The sequence below is a fragment of the Eurypyga helias genome, unplaced genomic scaffold (genome assembly GCF_000690775.1).
Source record: "Eurypyga helias isolate BGI_N326 unplaced genomic scaffold, ASM69077v1 scaffold4362, whole genome shotgun sequence".
Lineage (NCBI taxonomy): Eukaryota > Metazoa > Chordata > Aves > Eurypygiformes > Eurypygidae > Eurypyga > Eurypyga helias.
In genome coordinates, this window is record NW_010233955.1 from 13,631 (window position 1) to 22,390 (window position 8,760).

At 51.2% G+C, this 8,760-nt stretch overlaps 1 protein-coding gene across 1 annotated transcript in view; it reads left to right on the top strand.

Moving 5' to 3' along the window:
• Positions 1-8,659, top strand: part of LOC104517270 (centriolin-like) — a gene marked incomplete at its 5' end in the record, with an annotated part of 21,079 nt that extends 12,420 nt beyond the window's left edge. Inside the window, 12 exon segments of the mRNA XM_010161870.1 lie at positions 452-567; positions 1,583-1,800; positions 2,251-2,408; positions 2,655-2,728; positions 3,355-3,543; positions 4,462-4,687; positions 4,978-5,183; positions 5,461-5,601; positions 6,963-7,229; positions 7,332-7,394; positions 7,910-8,113; positions 8,561-8,659. Of these exon segments, the coding sequence (XP_010160172.1) occupies positions 452-567; positions 1,583-1,800; positions 2,251-2,408; positions 2,655-2,728; positions 3,355-3,543; positions 4,462-4,687; positions 4,978-5,183; positions 5,461-5,601; positions 6,963-7,229; positions 7,332-7,394; positions 7,910-8,113; positions 8,561-8,659 (1,961 nt within the window).
• Between the last annotated feature and the right edge of the window lie 101 nt (positions 8,660-8,760).

The following is an 8,760-nucleotide window of genomic DNA, read 5'->3' on the forward strand; positions in this document are numbered from 1 at the left end:
TGCTCCAAGCCTCATCCAGCCTGGCCTTGGACACTTCCAGGGATGGGGCATCCACAGCTTCTCTGGGCAACCTGTCCCAGTGCTCCCCACCCTCTCCAGGAAGAATTTCTTCCTGATATCTAATCTAAACTTTCCCCACTTTCAGTTTAAACCCGTTACCCCTTGTCCTGTCACTACAGGCCCTTGTAAAAAGTCCCCCCCAGCTTCCTTGTAGCCCCCCCCAGGTACTGGAAGGTGCTCTAAGGTCTCCCTGGAGTCTTCTCCAGGCTGAACAAGCCCAATTCTCTCATGATGTGTCTGTGTCTGACACAACAGTCAAAACGTGGAGGGTTTTTACTGGGGTGATACCAGTATAGTGCCGTGTCCCTTAACTTCTCCTTGGTGCCTCTTTTTGCAAACAGGACACATTTGATGTGTTTGTAATAATCTTTTCTTTCTGTGCCCTTACTAGAACTGAAACGTGTTCTGGAAATGCTGGAGCTTGAAAATAATGAACTTGAAGGTTTGAAACTACAACGTGATCAAAAGGTCAATGAGCTAGAAAAGACTCAGGTTGCACTTCTGGAAGTAAGTATTCCTTCTGTAGCTAACACAGTAACTGGAGAAGAGCTCCGCATATCCAGCGGTTCTGTTCCGATCTGGGTAACAGGGTCCCTACGCTCTGAAATCTGAGTTTCTAGTCTGACTGCAGCTTATCGCAGAAAAGTCTGAAGTCTGTTTAGGCCCTTTAAAATAATGGGAATTTTGTGCCCATGAGGGGGAGAGGGCAAGAAGACAGAAGGTGCTCTGTGGCTGTAGGACGGTGAACACAGTTTTCTTAGTGTGAGCTGCCAGAGTCTCTCTGGATTCCGTGTCCTCACTCAAAGAGTAAGTGTGGAAGACAGTCTTCAAACTCTGCTGGATGATCTTCTCTACCATTAAAGAGGGCTCTTAGCTCAGCTGGTCTCTTCTCTTTGAGGAGCACAGACAGACATTCAGCCTCGATGCCAGCAGGCAGGGATCAGCGACATCCCTTCGGCAGCGTCAGAGTAGCTACAGGATTGTCCGGTCAGAGTCTGGGATAGCCCTCCTTCACCCAGTTGTGCAGTTTCAGAAAACGTAACCTGTGTTGCTAAGAGAGCGTTTATAAGCAGGTATTACCTGCTGCTTACTTTTAGAAGACTTGACCTCTTCTCTTTGTACCCCTTCTGTGAAAGCCGGGGGGAAGAGGGGACTGGTCGGTGTGCCGGGTACCTTTCCACGGCCACGCTCAGGGTGCCTTACCACGGCACCCGAGCATCTCGCAGCCCTTCAAGTGCTCGTTCTCTCAAAATCCCTGCGGTGAAGGGATGTGCTGCTCTTACATATGGGGGAAAGTGGTGGTTCAACTACTGCACCCTTGTGCAGTGCTCGTATTCATCAGACCATCACAAGTCCAAATGAATCGGGCACTTGGGGCAGTCCCCCCGCTGTAATGCAGTAGGTGCACTCTGCATGATCTCTGGGAGTGAAGGGTTTGTGAACTGCGGCAGCTAAAGGTGTTCGTAACTTGTTCTGCTTCTGGACCGTGTAAACGTGGTGGTCACGCTGCCTTCTTTTGTAGGAGAAGTTAAAATTGGAGAATATTCAGAGATTGTGTCAGTGTCAGCAAGGGGAAGTGGACTGGCAGGAGCAACGACTTGAGAAAGCCCATCAGGAAAAGGAACATCTGGTTTCTCAAATGTGTGCGTTGCAAGGGGATATCGGCGCTCTGAATGAAGAGAAGGAAAAGCTTGAAGACGACTGTCAGAGTCTGGAAAAGAAGCTGTCACAAATCAGAAGGTGGGGGGAATGGTTTTATTTCCACAGAGATCAGGAGTGATGGGAAGTGCCTTGAATGTCTGTTTATCATAATTAAAAATACAGCTATGACCTTGACGTGCCCAATTATACAGAATATGCTGTGGAGCGTATTCTTGTAAGAATATAGGAATATCCACAGGATATATGTTCTTATATCCTGTGGAGCTTTTACTTCAGGCATGTCTGCAGCAGACTGACGGGAAACAGTCAGCAGTGAAGCTGGTGGCTGCGACAGCCCTTGTTACGTCGTGGCAGTGCAGTGAGAAATGTCAGGGGAAGCAAAACGTGGAGTCTTGGAACAGGATGGCTGCCGTGCTCTCGTGACTCCTGGGTGGCATCCCCTGAGCTGGGAGCGCTGTTACGGAAACGCAGCTGGTTTTTCAGTCCTGGCTTCCGACTCATGGAGGGTATGCATTCCCATTTTTACAGAGACCTAACGGCTACTGAAGACAACAGCAGAACTGCGTTGTCCAAGGTAGAAAAGATGGGATTGGATGTTAAAAACCTGCAGCAGGAGGTCGATCTACTGAACAAACAAAAAGAGTCGCTGAACGGAGACATTACTGTTGTACAGCAGGACCTTCAAGGTAAAGATGACTCTTGGTTTTAAATAGTAATAAACTGTGAGATAAAGTGTGTTAAGATGCTGAAACTGTAGGGTGGGGTATTAAAGTCCAACATGCTCAAGTATCTACAGGCAGAAAGTGTTTAACATCTTAGAAAGATGGAAACTTTGGAAGCGTTGGAAACTTGTCTTTCTATTGTTTATTTTTCATTACAAAAAGAGAATTTATTGTGTAGGTATTTGAGATTGCTGACTGAATTTTTTCTAGATAAAAAGGAAGCACTAGAACTGCTGAAAGGAGAATTAAGTGACTCCAGGCAACAGCTTCAACTGGTACAACAGGTTGGTTTTGGTGAAACGTGTACTTAGTGCGCGTAGTGAGTCAGCGGCACAGGAGCGCGGGGCGTCGTTTATCGCACAGCCGACAGTCCATCGTCGCCTGCGTTTCGGCTGCGCGCACGAGCTCACGATCGCGGGGCTGAAACAGTGGCGGGGTCACTGCCTTGTTCTGGCTGAGTTCGGAGTGGTTTGGGCTGCAGGAGGCTCTGACCCGGGTGAGCTCGCTGGTTTGGGTTTTCTGTTCCAGTGGCGACTCTCCTGGTCAGGTTGTTATTTCCAAGTTGGAGTGTGTGGCTTTTCTTGGGTGTGGTTTTGGGTTGTTTGGTTTAGTGGGGGCCGTTTGGGTTTTGTTTGTGGATTTGTTTGGTTTTGAATGTATCTTCTTTCTAGAAAACAAGATACAGAGGGAACATCCCCCTGGTTTATTGTTTTTTAGGAAGAAGATACATTTAAACAAACACGCAGCATCTTCCAGCTCTTTACCTGGTGGGTCCTGTTGTGTTAATTCACTCAGTGGCTGATTAAATCATCTGCTGCGTGAGCGGGGTGATGGGTCGCGTTCCTTCCCAGGCAAGCCGTTCAGCCAGAGCACCAGCAGTTACGTCATGGGCGTCTGTTTCGTGTTGCAGGATCTGCAGAGCAACGCCAGGCATCAGGATGAGTTGCTGAGAGAGCGGGCAACCCTGAAGGAGGATATCCTGGTGTATTTGAGGAAACGTAAGGATTGCCAAGAGAGGCAGAAAAAGAGGGAGAACCAATTGCAGCAGCTCCAGAAAGAGATTGAAGAGAAGGAAGCAGAACTAGCCAAGCAAGAAGCGGTAACGAACCTGCCAACTTGCCTCACTTTCTCTTGACCTCTAAAAATAACCCAGGCCAGAATGTGTTGGGTGCAGGCTTACACGTAATGTGCCAGTGCTTTAAGAAACACGAAGCCTCGTTTTTAGAAGAATAGCAGTAAAGGAAAAACCATGGCAGGGGGGTTGGAACTAGATGATCTTTAAGGTCCCTTCCAACCCAAACCATCCTATGATTCTATAAAAAGCTTCTGTGTTCAGTTATGCCTTAGTTGTCACAACAAAGGGCTGTGTCCCTGCTTGGCAGGGTCCTCCTGTGCTGGCCCCCAGGGAGGGAGGGCCCTGTGAAGCAGAGTGTCTCAGCTGCTGGTGCAGTGAGGAGATGGACAGATGATGCTCTGCAGTTCTCTTCTGTCAGGTCCAGCAGGAGAATTTAGTTCAGAGAACTTCATCCCGTGCTGTTGCTTTCTCCTGCGAGATGAGCATGCTGCGTAGGGTACCTGAAATGCTGCAAGGGACTTGCAGTGAAACTAATCAAAACTTAACTCCAGCTGCTTTCCATAATTCCAAAACTAAGCAGAAAAAGCATCCAGGGCTTTTCTATCCTGAAGTTTCCTTTTGATCGGAGTGGATCACTCTTGGCAGCTCGCATCTGTTCTTCTGTGGTGTTTTCTGTGCAAAGCCCATCAGCTGTTCATGAAAGTTAGGGCTTAATTGGACATTCCCGTAGTAAAATGAGCAGTTTCAACAGGGTGTTAACCAAAAGAAAAACTGGGACGGCCGTACTGAAAACGAGAGGCGAGAAACACTGATCAACTCTTTCTGTCAGTGGGGAGTGTTAGACCACACTTCTGTCCAGTTTGTGGTGCTTTAACTTCTTTGGGTGATGTTTTGTTCTTACGGACTTGGTAAGGAGTGAAGTGGTGGGGTTTGTTTTGGCAGATTCTTCGTCATCTCAAGCAAAGTTCAGAGAATGAAGGAAAAAAACTGGAAGAGTGTACTGCTAAAGCGAGAGATCAGAAAATCCTGCTGGAGAAGGAGCTAACAGATCAGCAAAAGAAACTGGAGCAGGCAGTAGCAAAAGTAAGGCTGGCAGAAGAAAACCTCAGGAAGCTGGAAAAGGAGGAGTCACGGTGCGCAGCATTTGAAGAGACTGTCAGGCAAAGCAGTAAGATTGGTTGCACAAATCTGTTCCCATCTGTGGGGTCTGAGTCTGAATCCAAGTACTTCCGTTACCTCGCTCGGTTCCTAACGCAGCCCCTGGGATGCCTCAGTCCTTGCACTGACTTGCCCCACCAACTGCAGGTCTGGTGTTCTGCCCCCCTCACCTTGTGTCAGTGTTTTTACAAACCATTGCTCAGCAGATGAACGTGTTTGTTTGAAAAAATGAGTGTGAAATAGGCCAATATACTTACACTTCTGCTAACCGGGATTGTTTTAAACCCATGTTGATTGCAGAACATCAGCTCTCGGAAAAGGAATTACAATTACAAGAGAAGAATAGGGAAATACAGTCTCTTCAAAAAGAGCTGGACGTCTCCAAGTCTGAGCTGAGCCATCTCCAAGATCAGATAGCATCCCAGAGGAAGGCGGCAGAAAACCAAATCCTGAGCCTGAAGGAAGCAATGCAAATGCAGAGGATGCAGCTTGAAAGAGAACTGCCGGCAAGTCCTGGCCGAGGGACGTGGGTTACTGGGGATTTGGGTTCTGAACCTGCAGAAGGATAGAACACCATCTTTATGGTCAGAGGATCAAAGTCCTGCATGGGCTTCATGCCTAGACAGAGCTCGAGGCAACTCCCTGCTGTTGCTAGACTGAGCTGCAGAACAGCTTCGAGTTGCTCCTACCAACACTGTTGAAGAAACCGCGTTATTTGGCTTCTCGTGGTTTGCTTCTGCGCAGCGGGTGCTCAGCAGAATCTGTCTCTCTGCACTTCCCTAGGAACAGAAGGACGAAAACTGCTGCCTGCAGGGTGACGTGGCGAGCGCTGAGCGAGCAGCACACCACAGCCATGAACGTGCCAAGCGCCTTACGACGGACCTCGGGCAGACCCAACAGGACTACCTGGATCTTCAAACCCAGGTAAAACCGGGTGGCCAAAGGCACGTGGGTGTGAGGGAAAGCTGGGTCTTGTGCCACGCTGAATCTCTTCCCGTCTGCCTTGTCAGAAGCGGAGCTGCTTGAAACTGCCGGGCGACTTTCCCAGCGCTGGGGGTTCAGCTTTGTTAACGAGTAGCAGGATCCAGCAGCTCAGTAATCCCGGTTCACAACCGAACCAAGCAGGCAGTCACGTGCAGAGCTGCTGGCGTGGGGCTGCTGAGCTCTGAAGCAGCATTTCATCCTTCGGATCTCGAAGGCCGTGGCAGAGCGGCATCAACCCCCACGTGGTGAATCACCGGCCCTGTTAAGGCCCGTTCAAACACGCCAGCCCCTCTCGCCATGAAGTGACACCTGGGAAGGAGCCCGTGTCCTTGGGAGGTGGGGCGGGTGGAGGGGATGACTCCCAGCTGCTCCTGAAGAGCCGTTGGATTTGGTGCTCCCGGGATCACAGCAGATGCACCATAGCGTTCATGCTTTGGGCGATGAATGCTTCGCTCAAGGCTTAGGACCCTGGCCCCTGTTTAGGTTAAGGTTTGGTAATAGGAACTTGGCATCACTAGAGTCATTATTTATGCAAATCACTAAATGTTATCAATGTGCAAAGCTGCTCGTTTAGTGCCAGCCTAGGCAGCCTTTTTTTTAATTTGCTTTAAATTTAAAGACAATTCCATGTTGTCTGGCATCTCCTAGTCATTAATAAACCCTTTATAAATAGTTTCCAAGTCTCAAGGACCCCAGTGTTGGGGGAAAGGCATGTTGTTAGCAACGAGAAAGTATTCAGGGGAGACTGCAGGGCCAGAGAAGGAAGAGGTTTAAGGTAACCAGTTGTGGCTGGTCACTGCCATTGCCTCGGTTACCATCCGAGGGGCTTAACAGGCAAAGTTCATGTTGGAATTGGGGCTGCAGTGTCCAGAGGTTTTCACAAAAGCGGTTGGAAGGGACCTCAAAGACCCCCAGTCCCACCCCCTGCCATGGGCAGGGACACCTTCCACTAGACCAGGTTGCTCCAAGCCTCATCCAGCCTGGCCTTGGACCCTCCCAGGGATGGGGCCAGCTTCTCTGGGCAACCTGTCCCAGTGCTCCCCACCCTCTGCAGGAAGAATCTTATCCAATCTAAACCTCCCCACTTTCAATTTAAACCCATTACCCCTTGTCCGTCCCCGCCCTGCCCTTGGAAAACGTCCCCCCCAGCTTCCTTGTAGCCCCCCCAGGCACTGGAAGGTATTTTGCAATTCCCAGTTGCAGCCATCAGCATGTAAACACTTCAGTTACATGGGAAAATCCCTCTGGATTGATGCATTTGTAACATGACAGCAAAATCATGAGACTGTCGTGTTGTTTAGGTTAAGACTCGGGAGGACCTGGAAAAGAGACAAAGGGAAGTGCAGAACACAGCAACGTTGCTTAAATGGGAGACGGAAGATGAAATCAGGATGGGATTTAAGTCTTCAAGCCCATCTTCTCTGGGACCATTGGAATACTTGGAAGCAGCTTCTGAAGTAAAGGGAAGCCTGCAGTGGGAACCTGAGAGCTTAGAGGAGACGGAGCTGTTGGCTGACATGAGGCTCCTCTCGCTGGAAGAAAAGCTGAATTTTTCAAAAGCCATAACGGTAAAATGCACTCCGAGCGCTGCTCATGCAAGAGCCGAGCGTGTCCAATCGGTACCGTTGGCCGTAACCTTCCGTTGCTGAGTGTGTGGCTGTTTCCCGCAGGATGAACAGTGGCGGGGAGAGGCCGTCCGAGAGAAACTGCAGCACCACGAAGATTGGCTGAAGGTGGCACATCCCCTCCCAGTCCCACCGACGTGTCCCTCGGGTCCCTCCTAAATACGGCCCAACCGCCCCAGGGGCGCGGGGTCCTCCCCCAGCCCTGGGGTACCCGCTCCCTGCACAGGGCCTGCCTCCAGCCTGGCGTTGGGTGGGAAGGGTGCAGGACAGCTGAGCAGCTGCGTGCTGCGGCGACTGTGATTTTAACTAATTACCAGTTCAGGGGATTTTGGAGCCTTCCAGCGCGATTCCCCCCTTTCCATCATCCTGCGGGACGTTGCACGCGTCATGCTGCCAGGAGCAGCCGCGATCGCTTTGCATGCAGGTGCCAGGGGGTAGAGCTTGTGGCTGGCTGGGAGGAGGCCAACTCCGTGCCTGTAACTTGCAAACTCTCTGCCATCTGCTTTGGGGTTTGAGCCTCTGCCGTCGTGTCCCTTAGGGCTGGGCCTTAAGGTCCTGGGGCTCTTTAACCAGCCCTGACATCCAGGCCGTGGAAGCACTGATAGAACCAATGGTGTGCCTAGGCTCAGCTCCGGCAGTGCATGGCCAAGCAGGTGGAAGTGTTGCTCAGAGGAAAGCGGCAAACGGAGGGCACCCTTCACAGCCTGAAGCGGCAGGTGGATGCGCTGGACGACCTCGTCAGCAGCACGTCCTCGGATTCGCAGTTCCTAGCCCAGAGCTCAGGTCTGGGCTCTCCTCCCGATGCTGTGAATTTAACGAAGCCACAGGTAACGCGGCAGGTGGCTGGACGACCTCGTCAGCAGCACGTCCTCGGATTCGCAGTTCCTAGCCCAGAGCTCAGGTCTGGGCTCTCCTCCCGATGCTGTGAATTTAACGAAGCCACAGGTAACGCTCCGCTCTCCACGGGCGTTCCGGGTCGGGGGCACGTGGGCGTTCTGGGCTGACTTGTGCCGTTACAGCCGTACGCTCACCGTGGTGGAGGCGCTGCAGGCGTTTTCCGACGGGGGGATCGTGCTGGCATGGTCACTCTGGCAGTAGTGAATGTGTTTGAAAAGGGCAAGTTTTCCTCAGAGTTGTTGTTTTGTGGTTTGTTTGGGTTTTTTTCACTTTGCCTTAGCTTTTTATTCTTTAAAATCCAGGTTTTTCTTTGCTTTTTGACGATTAGTGCGCCCTACCCGCTGAAGACCTTACTCAGCCTTGCACTGCTTTCCTAGGCGCCTCTGACCAGGCTCGCACACGGCCCCACCAGGCGGGCAGCTCGTCCCGTGGCACCTCGGACAACGCAGTCCTGCCCGCAAGGAGTTTCCCGCTGAAGCCCAGAGGTGAGCTGCAGCCTCGCGGAGCTTCCTGCCCAGCGCGAGCGCCATGGGGGCCGGTGGCTGTAGTGGTGGTAGCCCAAGGCGGGGGGGTGGGC